This window comes from Lagenorhynchus albirostris, chromosome 7 (genome assembly GCF_949774975.1).
Source record: "Lagenorhynchus albirostris chromosome 7, mLagAlb1.1, whole genome shotgun sequence".
Classification (NCBI taxonomy): domain Eukaryota; kingdom Metazoa; phylum Chordata; class Mammalia; order Artiodactyla; family Delphinidae; genus Lagenorhynchus; species Lagenorhynchus albirostris.
Window position 1 is genome coordinate 82,277,261 of NC_083101.1, and position 22,512 is coordinate 82,299,772.

The following is a 22,512-nucleotide window of genomic DNA, read 5'->3' on the forward strand; positions in this document are numbered from 1 at the left end:
TCTACTATTGCTAATCTAATTTGGGTCTAGACATTACACTGGTCATTCTTAAATCTCCTTTAATCCAGAACCTCTCCTCTCCACAGTCCACCTTTTCTTTTCCATAATACTTTCTTGCTGAAGAGACCAGGCCAGTTGTCCTACAAAATGTCCATCTTCTAGATTTCCCTAATTGCTTCCATTAGATATCAGTTAACTTGTACATCTAATCCCTATAGTTCTTGTAAAATGGAAGTCAGATCTTCAGGCTTGATTTATGTACAGCTTAAACATTTTTGGCAAGAGTGTTTAGTTTTGCTTGATTTTACACTTTATAAAATTGGTATCACGTAGTTCTAAGACATTTTCACTTAACATTCTCTTTTGGATTCATCCATTTTGTTGCCTAGAGCTACACATTAATTTTCACTACTGCATAAACCATCGTGTGATTATATTTAAAATTTATTCATTCTACTTTAGATTAACATTTGGATCTTTCCATGGTGTTTTTTTTTTTTTTTTTTTTTGGCTGGGCTATTACACATTCATAAGCATTCAAGTACAGTTCCCAGGACACATGGGAAAGTTTCTCTAGGGCATGTATACCTATATGAGAACTGGTAAGTCTTATCAGTGGTCAGCAAACTATGGCCCAAAAGGGGCCTGTTGCAGTTTTCTGTAAATAAAATTTTATTGGAACACATCCATGCTCATTTATGTATTGCCTATGGCTGCTTTGCCTATGAACTCTACAGTAGCAGAGTTCAGTAGTTGTGAAAAAGATTTGATATGCCCCAAAGCCTAAAAATTTGCTACCTGTCCCTTTACAGAAGTTTACTGACTCCAGGGTTATAATGTATATCCAACTTTCCAAGAACACCAAACTTATACAAAATATTTGTACTAATTTACACTTCCACCATTGTAAACTGATCCATAACTCCCTTGATTTATAACCTCTGAATCTCGGTATTTCCAATCTTCATAATTTTTGCCTGTTTGTGGGGAAAAAAATGGTATCTCAGTGTGGTCTTAATGTGCATTTCTCCAACAGTAGCAAAGTTGGACATTTTTTTCATGTTTTTTGCTATTAATTTTTCCCTGTTCTGTAAAATGCCTGATGTCTCTTACCTATTTTAAAAAATTTTTATCCTATGAGACAGTAAGAAAACAAGACAACAATCTCTTTTTTAACCATGTGACAGTTGTTATGTATCTGGACACTAATAGAGATCAGTTCCGTGTTTTGAAAATAGCTTCTCTCAATTTGTGCCTTGTCTTTTAAATTCTTTTTAGTATTTTTGTGGAAAATAAGTTACTTATTTTGAACAGCATCCAACTTAACAATCTTTCATTTTATAGTGTCTTTGTTAAGTTTTCCCCTACCCCCAGGTCAGAAACATATTCCCCTATATTTTATAGTTCTAAGGGTGGTATAATTTGTATTTCATATACAAGTATTTAATCTGTGTGGAACAGATTTTAATGTATGATGGAAGGTAGAAATCCAATTTGATTTTTCTAATGACTAACAACTGTTCCTTGCTCTTTCATATATAAGACATTATGATGTGATGAGCACATTGCAATATTAGCACAGGAATAAATTGACCCGTGTAATAGAATACAGGTATACCTCGTTTTATCGTGCTTTGCTTTATTGCGCTTCACAGATATTGCGTTTTTGACAAACTAAAAGTTTATAGCAATCCTCTATTGTCAGATGATGGTTAGCATTTTCTATCAGTAAATTATTTTTTAATTAATGTATGAACATTTTAAAAGACATAATGCTATTGCACACTTAACAGACTACAATATAGTGTAAACATAATTTATATGCACTGGGAAGCCAAAAATTCGTGTGACTCATTTTACTGTAGCATTTGCTTTATTGTGGTGGTCTGGAACTGAACCAGCAGTATCTCCTAGGGTACTCCTGTAGTTTTCAGTGTACAGGTCTTTCACCTCCTTGGTTAAATTTATTCCTAGGTATTTTATTTTTCTGATACAATTGCAAATGGGATTGTTTTCTTAATTTTTCTGATAGCTCATTATTAGCGCATAGAAATGAAAGACATTTCTGTACCTTGGTTTTGTACCCTGCAAAGTTCATTTATTAGTTCTAACAGTTTTTTGGTGAAGTCTTTATGGTTTTCTATATTACAGTTGACCCTTGAACAATCCGAGTTTGAATCACATGGGTCCACTTATACGTGAATTTTTTTTCAATAGTAGATACTATAGTACTACATGATTTACTGTTGGCTGAATCTGTGAATGCGGAACTCCAAACACAAAGGAACCTCTAATATAGAGGAACTGTGTATACAGAGGGCCAACTATAAATTATACATGGATTTTTGACTAAGTGGAGGATTGTCACCCCTGACTCCTGCATTGGTCAAGGGTCAACTGTAGTATCAGTCATCTGCAAACAATGACAGTTTTATGAATTCCTTTCCAATCTGGATGCCTTTTATTTCTTCTTCTTGACTAATTGCCCTGACTAGGACATCCAATACTATGTTGGACCAAACTGTTTATAACAGGTTACCTCTTCATAAGCAGTGTACTATTCATTATGCTGTATCCTCAGCAACACTTCAAATCATCAGACTCTGATTTTTGCCAACATGGAGGATAAATAATATTCTCACTGTGGTTTTAATTTGCATTTCCCTGATCACAAAAGAGGGTGAACATCTTTTTGTATGTTTTTAAGGACACGTAAATATCCTCTTTTGTGAGTACTTGTTTTTCCACCCATTCTTCAATTGAATTCTTCTTTGGAAAAAAATCTTTTCCTACTCTGGAGATCATCCTTTCACTTTTCTAATTTACTTTGATGAAAAGAAGTCCTTGATTTAAATCTAGTGGGTTTTGTGTCTTCCTTACCCTAAAATCATAAACATATTCTTCTTATATTTGTACCTAAAAGAACACTGCCTTTGACTTTTAGGTCTTTGATCCACTGTGGATGAATTTTTGTGTATGATGTGAAGTAATAATCCAATCTCTTTTTTCCATAAATATATTCAGCTGGCCCCCAAAACCCACTTATTCTAAAAAGTACATCCTTTTCCCAGTAATACTCCACATCATTCTGTTATAAATCAAGGGTACATACATGGTTGGTCTGTTTATGGGCCATTTTGTTCTAATGGTCTATCTGTCTATCACTGTGCCAAATCCTTTCAGTATTAATTATTAGTTTTATAAAAAAAAATCTTGGATATGTGATAGCTCAAGTCCTCCTATCTTTTTCTTCCTCAAGAGCATTTTGGCTATTTTTGGTCCTTTGCACTTTCACATTAATTTTTAGAAGTGATTTCATTTTTATTTTAAAAACTAAATTGTGATTTCAATTGGGATTACACTGATTTTATAGATTAACTTGAGGAAAAGTGACCCCTTTATAATAAGTCTGCCAATCCATGAATATGGTATGTGTCTCCATTTAAGTCTTTACTATCTTTCAATAAAGTTTTATAATTTTCCCAATATAGGTCTCACAGATCTTCTTTTATTAGATTTATTTCTAAGTATTATTATAATCTATTATTGTAAAAAGCATTTTGCTTTTTTAAAAAGTTATTTATTTATTTTGCTGCACTGGGTCTTAGTTGCGGCACATGGGATCTTCATTGCTCCATGAAGAATCTTAGTTGCAGCATGCGGGATCTAGTTCCCTGACCAGGGGTTCACCCCGGGCCCCCTGCAGTGGGAGCGCAGAGTCTTAACCACTGGACCACCAGAGAAGTCCCGCATTTTGCTTTTAAATTACACTTTCTGCTGTTACTGGCATAGAGGAATACAAATAATTATTGAAAATGTTTTTTCATTTAAAGTTTAGTGCAAGGAACTAAGACTAGCATCATAAAAAACCTTTTGTCAGTCTCCCTGCAAGGAATGCGAAAATAACTTTATTTCACAAACTCCCACCTATACTTCCACAAGTGTAAAATGGTACAGCCATTTTGGAAAACTCTTTAGTAGTTTCTTACAGTTACATCTACCCCATGACACAGCAACTGCATTCTTAGGTTTTTACCTAAGAGAAATTGAACACATGTTCATAAAAGAACTTGTACACAAATGTTCATAGCAGCATTATTCACAATAACCAAAAACTGGAAACAACCCAAATGTCCAACTGATGAATACAGAAATAAAATTAAATACAATGGAATGCTATTAACAATAAAAAGGAACTGTAGCATGTCCTGATACATGCTACAACATGGATGAACTTAAAAACCATCATGCTAAGTGTAAGAAGTCAAAAAAGACTACATATTTTATGATTCCATTCATATAAAATGTCCAGAATAGGCAAATATATAAAAACAGAACATAGATTAGTGGTTGCCTAGGCCGGGGAGAGGGGAGGATAGGGCAAAAGGGGTATAGGTAATGGGCACGAGGTTTCTTTTGGGGATGATGGAAATAATCCAAAATTAGATTACGGTAATGGCTGTACAACTCTGTAAATATACTAAAATCCACTGAATAGTACACTTAAAATGGATAGCTTTTATGGTATCCATAAATTATACCTTGATAAACCTGTTTTTTAAAATGTCATAGCAGCCTTATTCATAACTGTCAAAAAATGGAAACCAAATGTTCATCAACAGGATGAATAAACAAACACATTGTGATACATTTACACCACAGAATATAATTTAACAATGAAAAGGAAAAAGCTACTCCTACACAACAACAAGGATGAATCTTCAAACATTTTACTGAGGGTAAGAGCCAGACCAAAGAATAACATACTGTATGCTTTATTTTAAATAAAGAGGCAAGACTAATCTATGATGGTAGAAATCACAAAAGTGGTTGCCTGTGGGGGACAGGGGAGGGCATGAGAGAATGACTGCGATGGGGCAGAAGGGAATTTTTTGTAATGTAATGAAAATGTTCTTTATCTTGATAGAAATGTATGTCATATAACTTTATGTATGTGTCAAACCTCATCAAACTGCACACTTAAGACTGGTACATTCTATTGTGTGCAAATTATACTTCAATTAATAAATCTAGCTTCCCACTGAGTACCTGTTTCCTATCTGAAGAACACATCATTTATGGAGTAAACTGACAAGTATAAACGCACTGATTAACAATTATTTTCATATTTCTAAGGGCTCCATGCCCTTAGAAGAATAGCCTCCCAGCTTTACAGTTAAAAAAAACAAAGAAAAAAACCCCCCAAATAGTTTTAAGATACTTTAATATACAGTAACATGTAAACTTCAAAATGTTCCATCTGTATGTTATTCCTCTTTTGCCACACTTAAGTGCTTTGAATTTATTCCAAGAGGAAATCAAAATAATGGCGTTCTTTATATAAGCATAGTATTAAAGATGACAGTATATATAGGATAAGTCTACTTTCTTCTCTCCCCTAGAACAGACCCTGATGAACTCAAGTCTTGAATTTGACTTGAAATAATTATTTGTTAAACCCTTACTATGCAATTAGTACTATGCTACATATCAGCTACTCTCACGGAACTCACAATTTACTACGAAAGACAAAAACCAACACACAATATAATAATAAACACAATAATTAAGCACTCTTCTATACACGTCAGGGATGGCAAATACCTGTAAAGCATGCAGCCACTTCTTCCTCTTTTATAAATGGCAAACATAATTAACTGATAGTGTGGCACTTTTTCTTGCTGAGCAAGGATGCAGTCTTAAAATTCTTCTTAATGCAGAACTCCATGAAGGCCCTAACAATGTGCTTGAACTGGCAGAGGAATTAAAACCTATATGCTTCTGTTACAGTGTGATAAAAATACACAGAAGAAGCAGACCAAAAAAGGCTAGAGAAAGTTTTAGAAAGAAAGCAGAACATTCACTCATCAACCAACATTCATTTACATTACCTATTATGTGAAAGGAGTTAGGACTACCAAAGAAATTAAAGCAGTAAGATATGGTCGCAGACTTCAAAAACTCAAATTCCAGTGAAGAAACAAAACAATGATAAAACAGGGTGTTGAGTGATATTAAGAATACACAGGATGTTTGGGCATCTAAATAAGACCATGATTAGTGAACCCTTCCAGGAAAAAGTGACTCTTTGGCCGAGTTCTGACACATAGTTAGCCAAATAAAAAAAGATGGAAAGGGTGTGACATCACCAACATGGTGACATAGGTTGTTCCTGATTTCACTCCCCCTCACAAGAACTAACAACTATCCACGGACAAGACACCACTGAGAAAGATGGAAGGGAAGAATATATGGGAGGCAAGGTAGTATGAAAAAATACAGCACGTTCAGAAGAACTCTAAATACTCTTGCATGGCTTGACACAGAGTCAATCTTGAAATATGAGAAGGACTTTAAAATGTAGTAAGAGAATGACAATAGCTGGGATACTACTGGTTTCATAAACTCTACCATTCAATTATTACTGTATGCATGTATTCCTGAAGTAATAAATTTAAATTTAATGAAGAACAAGCTCTAAAGAAATAACAGATCAAGCAACTAATCATTAACAGCTACTAAAAGCATCACGTGAAAGTCTGATGGGAAACTTTATATTGGCTCACAAACCTGAACCCACTAATCAATTTTTAAAATAAACTTTTAATTGCAGAATAGTCTTAGATTTACAGAAAAGTTTCACATAGTACAAAGTTTCCATATATCTCTCTCACCCAGTTTCCCCTGTTAATAACTTCTTAATTATGGTACATTTGTTACAACTAAGGAACCAACATTGGTATATTACTCTAATTAGACTCCACACTTTATCTGGATTTCCCTAGAAGCAGTTCTTCTCTAATGTCTTTTTTCTGTTCCAAGATCCCATCCAGGATATATTACATTTAGTTACCCTGTCTCCTTAGCCTTCTCTGATCCATGACATTTTCTCAGACTTTGTTTTAGATGACCTTGATATTTTCAAGTCATACTGGTATACTGGTCAGGTATTTTGTAGAACATCCCTTGATATGGGTTTGTTTGATGTTTTTCTCATGATTAGACATGTGTTTTCAGAGGAATAGGCCATTCTCTTCACATCGTATCAAGGGTACATGCTATCAACATGATCTATCACTAATAATATAACATTGATCACCTGGTGAAGGCTGTGTTTGCCAGGTTTCTCCAGTGTAGTTATTTTCCCTCCCTTTCTGTACTCTATCTTTGGAAACAAGTTACTAAATACAGGCCACACTTAAGGGGAGTGGAAGGAGTTAAGCTCCCTCTCCTGGAGGGGGAATAAATCATATATTTATGATTTTTTCTGCAAATCTTCTGTATGGGAGATTTGTCTCTTGTCTCTCATTTATTCAAATAACTTATTTATATTAGTATCAACTCAGGGATTTTATTTTGTTTCTCATATTGTCCCAGCTCTGGCCATTGCAAAGTATTTCAGGTTGGTTCCTATGTCCCTCTGATATGCCCCAAGCCTATCCTTTTGTTTTTTGAGCACTTCCTTATTTTCTGGCACTACAAGATGCTCCAGGCTCATCTTATATATACCCTGTTGCAGCCCTAGAAGTAGAGCCATTTCTCCAAGAAATTGTGGTTCCTTTTATTGGAGAATGATAGAACCACTGATCAATTTTAACATAATAACCAGACATTCTATGCCCCCTGATGCTGAGATGACAGGAAGTGTGACACACCACCCAGGAAATACTTCTGCTCCCTTCTTCTCCAAAAAACAAACAAACAAACAACAAAAAACACCTGAACTTCACTCTATCAAGCGTCAAGAGCTAATTAATAGTTTATAGGAAATCCTATAAAGATGTAACCCTGAGGTCCCCCAGTAACTACGTGAACTGCCATGAGGTGAGGCCATAAATGGCAACTGAGACTTGGGAGAAAAATGAACTATCCTAAGGCTATATAAAATCCATGGCTCCAGTAATTATGAGGCCAGTTCTTTCCCTATTCTTCCATGGTTTGGCTATATGAACCAAATAAGTGTCTCCTTTCTTGCTTATGCTCAACTGAGTTCAGCTTCTGTTACTTATAACCAAGAGAGCTAACAAATATAATAAACATGAATAAGGGAAGGCATGGGAAGAAAAATGGATTCAGGACATTGAGAGGGGTAGGATATAGGTTGAATTGCTTAGGTAAAGTCAGATTTTAGGTGAGATTTTTTAAAGCTCAGGAGAATTTATTTGTTTTTAGAATTTAATGATCTATTATTGCTATTCTGTGTTTTGGTAGTATTAACTACTGGGTTCATTTTTTAGCATATAATAATTTCAGTCACACACTGACCATTTATCATAATTTTAGAAATCAACAGATCCCACATCTTACTTTTTAGCTAATATAATTAGGATCTAAAATGAATAAATTATTTATACAAGCTCATATATCCAAGGCAGACATGCTGAAAGCACAGTGCAATAAAAAAGAAATAGGCTGTGGAGCCACATAGGACTGGGTTTTTTCCCCGGTTCTTTCTCTCACCCAGTGCTTTTTCTTAATATAAAATTTTAATAGGTAGTACATAGACTAGATAGAAAATTCAACAGCTTATATTGTGAAAAGTAAGCCTTTCTCCTATCCCTGTCCCAGGAACCCCTTCTTCCCCACCCTTTGGCAACCACTGTTACAACTTCTTGCATTCTCTTCTAGAGGTAGTCTATTTAGGCTTATTGAAGACTTGACCTTTTAGACTGCAAGACATACGATGATCACTAAAATTTTTAAAGTTATTCAGTGGCATTAGAAGGACTGGAGTTGGGAAGGCCTGATAAAAGTGGGGCTAAAGAGAAAGGAGTAGCTAGCTACGTGATACTCTATCCAGAAGCACTGACATTTAAAAAGACAACAAGTTAAAATTAAAAACAAAAAAAGTTTAAGGATCAAGTAATGTTCCTTAAAGGCATGATTAGTTGAGGTTTTTAAGAGCACCTATTCTATTATTCACTCTGCTTGTCTAGAATTCTCTTGGGATCTTCTTGACTATTGCAGCAAATAATGGGGAGGGTACTGATTTAACAGTGTAACATCTCCTGGACATCTAACAAAGAAAATTTAATTGTTCCCACCTTCTACTCCTACAAATGTCATTTTTATTCCAATTGTTTTAGGGTGAGAGAGATTAAAAAGAACTGGGACTGAAAAGAAAACACTGAGATTAGTAACATATAACCAAGATGGATGGAGAAAGAAAAGGGGGAATGATGAAATTAACCTGAGAACACGTTTAGCTAGCAGCTACAGAAATATACAGGCAGTTTAAGTACTCATCCTCACCAAGCAATAAAGTAAACATCTCTTCTTTTTTGAATTTTACCCAGTAAACTCCTGACTTAAAAGGGGATGGCTAAGATACCATGCATATTGCTCTCTACAGAGGTTAGGAATTTTACCCATGGGAAAAAATCTCTTGGCATAAGTGACATATTAAATATGGAAAGAATTAAGTCAATTATTGAGCATACAAGGTAACAAAACTTAGTACATTTTTAGGAGTAGAAAACATATCTCATTTTAGAGTTGAAATGAGAATTTTTTTCAGACTTATTTTTTTAACTCTCCAGAAAAAAGTTTTTCTAAATTCCTAGAACAATGGCATAACCATTGCACATTTAAATATCCAAGTCCCGAGAAAATAGGCAATAATTCTAACAGAAATACAACATAACTTTGGTATATTTTTAACAAGTGTCATAGGATAATGTGAATTACATATTCTTTTGACCAATTTCTTAAAACAGTTATGTAGGAAATAAATTATAATTAGAATGCATTTACAAATGTTTAAAATGTCTTAATCATCAGGATTACTCAAAGTGAATTTTATTACACATCAAATTATTTAATAATAGAAAACAGCTCTAAAACTATAATGGGAGACAAAACATATGCTATGTCACATACCTATGCTTGTTTAAATACGACTTGGGTTAAATATATTAAATAGATGAGATCCTGTCAGTCTGCATTTTTTTCTTTCAAATCAGTGAAGAAGAAAAAGCAAGCATGAATAGTTTATAAAAATTATTTTTCCCTCCACTACCAGTTGCTGGTAGTATCAAGAACAGTGTGTACCATTTGTATCTGCTTTCTCATTTGCATAAAACTATCTTCCAAATAAATCAATGGGTAAAAAAAAATTGAAATCAGTCCAAAAGTACATGTTTTCCACTTTCAAACATAATACTCAGTCTATATTTGCAGTCATTTAAATTTTAATCTAAAAACAGTGACAGTGGTTTGTAAATAACTTTAAAAGAATTTCTATCATCTAACAACAAATCAATTTTGTGCTTGGGTGCACAGTTGAGGACTATATTATTAATGTAGTCAAAGAGTTATTTAGATGTGGTTTTCTTAGAGGTGGATTTCATTTCCCTGACCTGTCAAGAAAACACCTAAAACAACAATAAAAAATGCTCAAAACCATGTATGCATTCTAAAGTGAAATCAAGGAACATCTAACCATTAAAAAAAATCAATTAATGGAATTACTAACAAGAATAATATGTAACAGAAGAATAATAAAACTTTCAATTATTACCTAAAGAAGTCAAAAGAACTCTAACATTAGTACCTTCCTCAATATTAGAAGATATTTTATAGTAGTATCTTCCAATTCTAAAAGGTTTATAGAGGCTGTATTAGAGTCTTAAAAGAAAAAAAGTAACCAATAACACTAGGAAATTATGTGTAGGCTGCACTACCCTCTAATGGTGAATGGTAAGAGAAGTATATGATCAGGTTATCTTATCCACAGATATAAACTATAAAATCACAGCTTACCTCACAATTTCCATAATTCCAAAATATCTTGAGTCATGGTTTCAGGATGTTTTTTAGTAAAGATTGAAGTGTTACACCACTTTTCCCTAAAATTTTAAGCTTACATGTGGTAACCTTCGGACACACAACAATTAGGATGCTAAAGTCAAACGATATTATACTGCATGCAAATAGTATTTTTATTCTACTGTAATGTACTTTATATCCTTTTAATTGCCAGAGACAGGATTGAGTTCATTCATGACAAGCTAATGGGTTAAATAGCTATGTCTCAAAACAGACTTACTGCTAAACACTAAAGTATCATTCTTAAAACCATCAAGTGGGCTTCCCTGGTGGCACAGTGGTTAAGAATTCGCCTGCCAACGCAAGGAACACGGGTTCGAGCCCTGGTCTGGGAAGATCCCACATGCCGCGGAGCAACTAAGCCCGTGCGCCACAACTACTGAGCCTGCGCTCTAGAGCCCGCAAACCACAACTACTGAAGCCCGTGCGCCTACAGCCCGTGCTCTGCAACAAGATAAGCCACCACAATGAGAAGCCCGCACACTGCAACGAAGAGTAGCCTCCGCTCACTGCAACTAGAGAAAGCCCGCGCGCAGCAGCGAAGACCCAACGCAGCCAAAAATAAATAAATTAAAAAAAAAAACCATCAAGTGTTTTCTAGAATAAAGATGGTTATAATATTACTTACCTCAGTCTTTTTACTAATGTGATCTGTAAATGAAAAAAAAATGGTAAGACTTTACTGAAGGACATAAACATATAAAATATTTCAGTATGTAAAAAATATTTAAACAAAGTTATTGAAAAGAATTTCAAAATTATAATAAGAGTTATATTTCAAAATATAATAAGACATTTGGGGGTTGTCTGGGACTCACATCAGGATTTACTTTTCTAGGGATACGATGTTAAAATTTACCATATAATTACTAATTTGCTCAGCTTAAAAGACTTCTATCCCAGTAAATGCCACCCATACCAAGGTGTATTATTAAATTTTAAACATTTGAATCCCATATACTTTATATTTGTGGTTTCACATAATTTTGGGGGGGGGAGAACTTGCAGGGAGGTAAGTATGTCTAAAATCAATCACAAGGTACTGTTACTGTAAAGACTGTACAGATCACTGCCTTTGTGGAATAAAAGGTAGAATAGTAATTTGTGTCCTTCAAAACTGTTACCTAGTTTTTTTTTAATTTTAAAAATACATATCATAGTGATTTGATAATACTGTGAAAAAAATCCTAAAAATTAATGTATGTTTATAAATGAATACAAAAAAGATGGCATAACTATATCCAAATTAAACAAATCATTGACTTAGTAACAACAGTATTTCTGGGAAGTGATTACAAGGAAGACATACGGAATCCACACAGATACAAGGTTGAACTAAAGTACAAATAGGTAGCAAGTGTTCTTAAATTGGAGATGATCAGGATATCTAATATTTAACAATGCTTCTCGTGCACAGCAGAAATTTTCCATTCTCAAGGACTAAAAATAATTTAATAGCATAGCTTCTTATGAGAAATCTATTTGAGAATCTAAAAGCTGGTCCAGTTCTCTAAAGTATCTGTTGATCAGAATAGAGTCCATAAACCCAGTAAATGTCAAAATCACATGTTTCAGGTCAAACTACCAAATCCTGGTGGGTTATCCAGTCATTCTTCTAGCACGTTCTACTTAGTATACAATGTGATGCCCGAAACCCAGGGAAGTACTATGACTGTGTTAATCATGTTTTGAAATAGTTGTACAGCTTCCCTTTAACATTATCATACTAATGTCTTTCTCAATGCATCTAATAAATTTACATAGTACTTAAACATATGAAAAATAAAGAAGTTTTTAAAAAGCATTCTTTTCATGTCTCTGCCTAGTTTTTAATGACATAATTCTTATATTAAAATCTTTCTTACTGAAGTTGGAAATTTAACATATATCTGTTCTTTTTAACCCCGAAACAAAGCAACTTAGAGAAGCAGACTATAGGGAAAAGTTTCCTCATCCTTAAATGAAAATACGATCCTCTAAATTTATTCCTAACTTCACAGGTAGGCTTGTTTCTGAAAACAAAGTATTTTGGGGTTTTGTTTTTTTTTAGATTATTGCTACGGTCTTATTAATCCTCATGGAACAAATGCCCAACGTATTAAGCTTAAATTCATGAGTCAAACTGACTTCTTGGTCAATGAAGAAACAGGTGTTCATTTGGTCAGCAACTATTCCTTTTTCTTTTTGAATATAGTTCCTTGCGCTATACAGTAGGACCTTGTTGTTTATCCGGTTAGCAACTATTCTGATTGGTATAAGCACAGCACTCTTCATTAAAATTTTCTGTGATGACAGTAATGTTCTATACCTGTGCTGTCTAACATTGAAGCTACTAGTTACATGTGGCTACTGAGCACCAAATGTGGCTAATGCAACTAAGGAATTTTAAATTTTAGTTCATTTTAATTAACTTATCTTTAAATTGCCACACATGAATAGTAGTTACCATATTATACAGCACAGACTTAGAGTTTTCACCATTTCCCAATTCAAAAATAATGTGCTTTGTGCTCTGTCTTCGAAAGTTCAGTGTATGGTATAATTTCCTTCTGTCTTCTTTGTTCAATAAAACCAATACAAATGATATTATAAAGAGATTTCTGGTAATAAGTCTCATTCTAAAAATTTACATTTTAATTTTCTAAGATATAGTTCCAGATAACTTGAAGAGGTTGACCAATAATGGATGAAATCTGAAAATACTATTCCTGGTCTAGTGTAAGCCAAATCAATTTATGTATAAGGACAATATGTTTCAAGATGACTCAAAAACTACAAATATCAATTTTTATTTTCAGTGAGTTTTAGAAAAGGAACAAATTCAGAATTACATAAAGACAAATTCTTATTGAAATTTTATGAGGTTTTAATGACTGATTTTAAATTACTTTAACCCCGAAATAGTTTATTTTCAAGCAGGTTTACATTTTTTACATTCTAAGTAACATATTAATAAAACAATCTTTACTTATTTTAAAAATTAGAGAGGTACTTAAAATGAAATTATACAAGGACTAAGAATAGCTTCTCTAGTGTAATAGATTTCATACGTATATTACCTTCAGATTGAAACTTTTTTAGTGATATTGGGAGAGGTTTGTCTTTTCCCTGATGAGTCTTTCTTTTGTCTTTTTTATTCATAACCCTTGACTGAGCTGATGCATTTTCAGCATTTTCATATTCCTAAAAAAAATTACCAACAATAATTAAGCTTGGTTTAACACTAGTAAAATCAACTAACCAATGGGCAATATGTTTCTTAAAGTTTTATTTTTTAAAGATAAGAGGCAAATAAGAAAATCAAAACATAGGCTAGCCAAACCATATAAAAAGACACCTGTTTATTTATACACTCAATCTCTTCCCTCTTAAACACTAAAATAAAAATAAAAAGGTATTCCTTGCTCTGTAACTCCTAGTTGCCACCCTCTTCTTCATTTCAGGACCAAACTTAACACAATAATCTACAGTCAATTTCCTTTCTTAACCACACTGAAATCTGGATTCTGCTAGTCTCTGACACTAAAATTAAAGTCAACCTTCTCTTCAATGCCAAACCCAAAGACATTATGTTTTCAAGCATCTCTTGGTTTTCTCAATACACTTCTGACTATTCTTAAGTCTCCTTCACTGGTTTCTCTTTCCCCAACTATATTCTTAAAAATGCAGCCGCTGTTTACCATTATTCCATTCTTAACCCATTCTTCTTATGCTTTATACCTGTTGTTCCTCAAACTCAAAATTTAAAGTTCTACCTGATAACTTGTGTATGTACAGACAACTCAAACAGAATGTTCAATAAACATCTGCAAACTAAATATGTTCACCCTGCCTTCCCTGCTTGATCTTCTAGTAAGTACCTTGCTTAATGCCACCATCATCTACACAACTGTCTAGGCTAGAAACCTCAGTCATCCTTGCTTATTCTTCCTATACACTTCATATGCAAATTAGTCCCTAGGTCTTGTTGAGTTTATCTCCTAAAGATCTCTTAAATCTATTCTCATTTATTCATACCTTCTGTCACTTCCCCTATCTTCTCTAGCTTGACACTGCAACACTCTCTAATTTTAGCCCCTCCATTCATCTTCTACACTGTTATGGCATAAGTTTCTAAAATGAAAACCTGAAATCAATCTGAAAGTTAAAAATATTCAATAGCTCTCTGCCAACAAATGTATAAAACTCAACCTCCTTAGCCTGTACATGAGGTTCTTTATATTCTATTCTGGTAGCAGTATCTCCAGCAACTCTAGGTCCGTAAATTATAGTTTTTCAAAACGCTACTCTTTCATGTGTACATGTCTTATGTACTTGTTACTCCTTCCCTAAGAATGCCTACTTTCTCTTGCCTACTGCTGAACTTCTAATACATTGAGTAAGACTCCACTTTAAAAACGCTTTCGTAAGATATCCTGTCATTTGTGACAACATGGATAGACCTTGAGTACATTATGCTAAGCGAGATAAGTTAGACAGAGGAAGACAAGTACTGTATGATATCACTTATATGTGGAATCTTTAAAAAAAAAAAAGTCAAACCTGTTAAAATAAAATGAGTAAAATGGTGGTTACCAGGGGATGGGGATGGGGATGGGGGTATGGTGTTTTAAGTATACAAACTTATAATGAGTAATAAATAAACCATAGAGATCCAATGTACAATATAATGAATATAGTCAATAATACTATACTACAATGCTGTAATATGATGAATATTGCTTCACTGGCAATCATATTACAATATATAAATGTATCAAAGTAACACACTGTACACCTTAAATTTACAAATTGTAACATTCAAATTTATCAAATAAAAAGAATCCTTTCCTAAAACCCACCCCCATCAAAAGCACAGAAAATTCTTCTATCTTCCTGAATTCCCACTGCACTGAAAACATAAAATCTCTCAATACACTACAATTATGGGTGTGTCTCCTTCCACTGAACTCAACAGCTTGGACCATGTCTTTATCTTTGTCCGTTTACACACGTAAAAACAAGGATTAGTTATTCTTGATAATTCTGGATAAAAGGAATAGGGACATTGAAAATGAAACTAACACATATAGTGTACCAAGTCCAGTCTAACAGCAATCTTCATCCTCTTCCCTTGAGCTATAAATAAATAGCAAACTCATCTACTGTAAATGTTAATTCCTCTCCTCCCTTCCTCTTGAGCAAAGAAGCTAGTGTACATAGTATAAAGGCCCTTAAGCATGACCAGAGGCCATTTATGATCAACCACTGAGTAATCACAAGTTGAATAAACTTTACAGACCAAAAAAAATTCCCAATATATATAAAGGACTAAAATGTTAAATAATATGGAGATGATATAAATGCTCAATTTAAACATAGAAAATGGAAACAAACACTACTTTTTGCACAAATGTCCCTACAGTTACAAGCTGTAGAATGCATTTCAACACACAGCCCAATATCAAAGCTTAGTGATAAATGCTGAATTCACAAGGCCAAATTATCAGAAATGTCCTTCTATTTACTTCAGTTAATTAGCAGTGTATCTCTAGCAGAGGGTCTCTTAATGGATGCCCCTGTACTCACAGTTACTTAAATTTTTAAAATTTAACTATTTTCTATGTTCATTTAAAATAAGTTAAAATAAATCATCTGCTATTAGCCTCATTTCCTCTCTCCCCTTCATCTTGGTTGGAGAAATTTCTTAACTGAACATTCCAAATCACCGGACAAAGCTTAGTGTTTGTGTTTCTGTTATCTCTAAGAACTTGAGGAGAAATCTCATGAAAACTTTATGTTAATTACTTTGTCACAAGGATAAATTTTTAGGACAAACTTTAAAGAACTTTTATACAAAATTCAGGAAGGGTGGTTCTAACTTTTGACCACTTAAACCTAAAACATCTAAATCCATAAATGTGTAAATACCTTTTTGTGTTCTTCATATTCTAATTTACTTAGCAACAATGCCTTCTCAAGATCTGCTTCAAACATTTCAGATGTCAGCTAAAAATAAAAAGAAAGTTTAAGGATAAACAGATAATAGCATTATACAACACGACAATATATACAGGATAAGAAAACAAATACTTCAATAAACAGTCTGGGTTCTCCAAAGTTACCTACCCATGCCAAAGTAGAGAACTCTGTGTTTTATAGAAGATACCAAAGCAAAAACTTACTATTTTGATATTTTTATTTTCTCATTGTCAATTATCTGTTGTATAATACATAATCTTTTTACTGTAACAAAACAAAATCTCACAAAGGAATTGACACTGTAACAGATGTTAAAGATGGTATCTAGTTTTGGACACAGAAAATATAACAGTGATTATTACTCAAAAATATAAGAATATTGAAAACTCAGTAAGCATTATAAAACATACCATTTACTTAATACAGACTAATTCACAGGTATAGAACCTTTAAATAAGGGACCAACTGTCCTGGTATATGCCTGATGTTACAGAAAAATTGTAGTGCATCTTTTTACCGCTATCTTTTTATTCCTTTTGTATGACTTCCCTACCTTTAAACTCCTCTAACACTATAATAAAATGATTCTTTGTGATCTGTATCTTTTGGTTCCTCTTTCTCACCACTCAATCTCACCTTAACTTCTCATAATCTAGCTTCTGCCACCCTCCAATCAAATTACTCTCTAAGAATTACTTTTCCTAATTGCCAAACAGAATTGGTACAGTGGTTGGATGGGGCTTTGGGTTGTCTACCTTGGGGGATAAGGTATATCTGCAGCTGAATAGGATAGCTGCCACATGTAAACATCCTGGATTTGTTTACATGTATGTGTTGACCTATGCATACTGTATAATAAAAGCATAAATTTAGTAGGCATTGCTTGTTTTTGTCTGTCCATAATCCCTTCCTTTATTCCTTTGAATAACTACAATTCAATCCAGTGTCCTAGGATTCTAGCAAGACAGCCAATCACCTAATTTTATATACCACCCACTACCACACCCACACAAATATGTGTATGGTATCACCAACAATAGGATGGGAGCAAAGGACCTAACTCTTTTTTGTTCTCCTAGGAACTAAAATTTGAGAACACAAAGTAAGTGGGGTTCAATCAGCTGATGATAGCCTCTAAAAGTGAGTGTACTAGTTCATGCCTCTGAGCACCCCAGAATTCCTTTATTTCCACCTTTCCCAAGGTCTCATTGTTTAGTTTTTAATTCAAATCTGTGAATCACTCAGTATCCTTTTGTCAAATTATTTTTTGCCAAAGTTATTCAGAATTGTTTCTGTTGTTTAACGATTTAAAAAAAAAACTAAACTAAAACAGAAACCAATTCCAAAAAGAAGTCATCTGTTTCAAAAGGACACCTTAAAAAGTAGAAAAATGTTAACACTGGACACCATGAACTAATAAATCTTTTACTTCTAATCAAAGCATTTCATCCAATCCTATACTAAGACAACAAAAAGAGGGGGGAAAATAGGTTTATCACAGAAAAAAATTAATCTAACTCAGAGAAAAATAGTTAGAATTAAAATGGTAAATAAGGGCATATAGCACTCAAAATTCTGGTTAAGCCCCAAGTAAACTGTACATACTTTTTCTATGGAGTAACTGAAAAGAACTGAAGAATTAATTCAATCCAAATTAGTAACAATCAGGAAAAAGTAACCTTTTTTAAAAGGTTAACCTTTTAAATACTTTATTATATAAATGTATATTAAATAACAATATACAGTTAAAAGGTAAAAAGGAAGTGGATTCATGTTAGTGTTACACAAAAAAGGAAGTTTACATCAATTTCTCCACCAAAACTCAAAGCAATCTGAGTACAAAATACTTCAATATAATTAGAGCATAGCAGTCATTCCAACATAGAGAAAGTAACAAAACTACTTAAGTTTATTCTGAGAAAAGTTGGTTAAATTTACCACTAAGCTTTTAATCCATATTAATGACATTTAACATTTACAGAAAACACATTTAAGATTATTTCCAATATGTCACATATTCTGACTGATATTCCAAAAATAAATTAGTAGGCAGAAGAGGAGACAAAGTTGGGAGTCTTGCAAGATGCGATTATTTTTTTTTCAAACTATCTCAAGTAACTTAGATATTAAGACAGCTGATTCTAAGAAAATGATAAAAACTGAATGAAATGGACCTTTTAAAAGTGAAAAATATGGCTCTCCCAAGCATTTGATTCTAAATACAGCAGTTTAAAGCTTACATTTACCTTTTAATTATTAATAAAAACTAATATACAAGGAAATACAATTAGGCAAAAATGATTTAAATTTCAGTTTAACTCTTTGAAAACTAGGAAAAACTTCCCAAATGTCACCATATGATCGTTTAGCCTATAAGGATTCACAGAGAACCCTCTATGTACTTTGCCTCTAGTCCTTTAAAGTAGCAGCAAAAATTTGGCTTTTGCCCTCAAAGAATTTCTACTCCAGTTGGGAATAAAAAACTAACACACATGACATACAGAAAATAGAGTAAGATATTAAAAGTGCTACAAAAGTTGACAGAAAATAGGTAAACAAGAAATAGAATTCAAAGAAGCATACAGAAAAGAAACTAAGTTGGTCCTTAAAGGAGAGATATAATTTGGATAGGTAGCAAAATGAATGGAAGAATTTTAGGAGGAAAGAGTCACGTGAACAAAAAGTGTGATATTAAGAATATATATATTATGGGATACATGATAAAAGATAAATTCTATGCAATACAAGAGAGATGTGGAAAAAACCCAGGCTTTGGAAGATCACACAGGTGGATAATTTAAATTTCTATTCCACCCATTCTAGCTGTGATCTGGGGCAAGTTATGTAACTTCTGTGAATCTCAGTTTCTTCATAAATAAAAAGGAAATAGAAATATCAACCTTGCAGTGTAGTTTTGAAAATTTTAAGCTACAATATATGTCAAGTACCTAGCACAGTGCCTACCTGGCACAAGAGTTACACACAATAAATTAGAATTCCCCTTCCCTATGCTGGAGAATAGTAGAAAATAAGATTGCTTAGGTAGGGTAAAATTAGGTTCCAGACACTCCCTAAAAATTATGGATTCAGGATAGATGAAAGAGGAAAACTGATAAGAGTAATTTTAAAGAAATAAACTGTCATATTAGAAGAATGAGAACTTAGAATCAATGGGTCTGGCTAAACCACTGTAGCCTCAGCATACAGGAACCTGGACCTGAACATAGCAATGCAGGAAACAAAGAAGGCTATTTCTCACCAAAGAATGACCAAGTTTCAGAACACTGATTAAATATGAAGAATGAATCAAAGATAAGATCTTTTACTCCAGATAACAGGGAGAAAGGTAACACAAGACTACAATATCAGGAAAGAGAAAGAAAACATGATTCCAAATTCCCTAACCATGCCTTAATTAGAGAATTAGTTAATCATAAGACTGCTGTCAATGTAATTAATCAGTACATGTAGAGGTAGAACTGGGAAGGAAAAAAAAAAGAGTCTGGGCCTGAAAGACAGGCACTGGACATGAAAATGCAAATATAACCATGATTTTTAAAAAGTATCTTATATGTTAAGTTTGCAAATTGAGAATTCCTCATCATTTTCTTTGTACTTATGGGAGGAGGAGGAAAGGAAGAAAAAGAGGAAATAGTAGGCACTAAAATGCCTACAGGATTGGAGAAGATACTTACATGTGCCCAAGATGGAGTACTTCAGATCCCCTTCCTCCTGGCTTCCTTCATTGCCTCCTATCCCCATCTAGTAGTAAAACATTTTTTTTCTATTTAAATAAATAAACCTATAGCTCAAGGGTTTATGATCAGTTAAAGAGTATGAAGAACCAACGAAAAATGAGAAGGACAGTAAATATTTTGTAACTAGATTTTTAAAAATTTGTAAATTAAAGTACCATAAAAATTTTACCCACTTTAAATCCAAGCAAAACAAATCCCAAATGAAGAATTAATCTTCATTTCTCAGGGGAACAGGGTTATTGTAAAACAACACACAGCAACATTCTGAGGACATCTAACACTTGCAGCCAAGTGTTTAGCCACAGTAGCAGTAGCGCCTTCTGGTCCTCTAACTCAGTGATTTTCAAAGTGTGGAACATATACCTTCACTAATTTGGAAAGCAGAATCATTTCCCAGAAAATCTTCCAGTAGTCTTATTGAGCATTATGATTTTTTTTTTTTTTTTTTTTTTTTTTTTTGCGGTACGCAGGTCTCTCACTGTTGTGGCCTCTCCCATTGCGGAGCACAGGCTCTGGACACGCAAGCTCAGCGGCCATGGCTCACGGGCCCAGCCGCTCTGCGGCATGTGGGATCTTCCCGGACCGAGGCACAAACCCGTGTCCCCTGCATCAGCAGGTGGACTCTCAACCACTGCACCACCAGGGAAGCCTGAACATTATGATTTTAAAGGTTGTAAATATTCTACAAAAACTGTATCTACGTGTTCATACTAATGATCAGGTTTTGTTAATCTCAATTAATGCATCTTCATATCTTTTGAGTGCTGTTTACATTTTTTAAGTTGTATGCTTTAATTATATCTCAAAGTAATAAAAATGGTTCAATGATTCACTGAAGGATTAAAAGTAGTAATGAAAATAGTAAATAATGCAACTTATAAAAACACATAAATTTTAAAATGAAGAAGACTCTAATACAGTGAATACAGAATATAAATCTGCATGTGTCAGCACAAGAGTGACTGTCACATAAGCAAATGAAAAGGAAAATTATAAATAGAAAATTAACATAGTGAATATTTGAAATTTCAATTTATTGAGTCATCAATCTATTTGTTCCTAGCTTCCTGCTATGAAACATGGTCAGACCAGTGGCCTAAAGACATTATAGTTTTTGTTTCACTTCCAAAGCACAATGACCTGTATGAGTCTTTCCAGAACAGAACAAGTACCAAGTAATGCTTTCCAGAACAAAAGTGATGAATTTTGTTGCTAAAGAAAAAGCCAAAAAAACAAAGAGCACTGCTTATAGTAAAACCAGGTGCAAGTCAAACTATCAACAATAGACTTATTATACCAGCCACAAGGTTAATGAGAAATATCACACTCACAAACAAAAAACAGAACAAACTATTGGCAAAATGCCTTTATCAGATAGATGTACTAGAGGCTACAGTGTGAAAAAACAATTAACTATGCACATGCTAGCAGATATTCAACTTCAGAGTTGGACAAAACCAGTGATATGTGGAGTCTGAATCAATACAACAGGAGTAAGAAATACACAATAAAATTTGATCTATTTATCACTGAATATCCACGAGAAGAGACTTTTCTATTCATTCATTATGTTTGAGCCATGATGTAAAATTTTAAAAAGGTAATACTGGAATCAGTATTATCAATGCACTACCACAAATATAAGAGGTTATACCTGAACAACATCTACACTGAGATTTATTCCCAGGCAACAAGTAATGGTGAACAATATGTCTCTTGATCTTGATTCAATATTTTAAAAAAATGTTAAAAATTCTGAAAACAATCAAAGTCATGGCCTATTCTACTTTTTTTTAAACACCTTTACTGAGATATAATTCACATATTTTATGTATCACATAAAATCTACCCACTTCAAGTGTGAAACGTATACCTCCTTTGATGTATACATCTCTGCAAAGAAATTCTGTATTCTGCTCATCTCCCTTTCAATTTCTCTTACCCAATTTTTCATCTCAGTCTATTA

General features: G+C 33.5%; 1 protein-coding gene across 5 annotated transcripts in view; it reads right to left on the reverse strand.

The window, feature by feature from the left end:
- The window catches only part of GKAP1 (G kinase anchoring protein 1), an 83,357-nt gene that overhangs the window by 45,806 nt on the left and 15,039 nt on the right, over positions 1-22,512 (reverse strand). For all 5 annotated transcript variants that reach the window (XM_060155305.1, XM_060155306.1, XM_060155303.1 and 2 more), the window contains exons 5-7: positions 16,738-16,815; positions 13,887-14,010; positions 11,456-11,478 (exon numbers count right to left, since the gene is read on the reverse strand). In XM_060155305.1, coding sequence (XP_060011288.1) covers positions 11,456-11,478; positions 13,887-14,010; positions 16,738-16,815 — 225 coding nt within the window. The remainder of the gene's footprint in view (positions 1-11,455; positions 11,479-13,886; positions 14,011-16,737; positions 16,816-22,512) is intronic.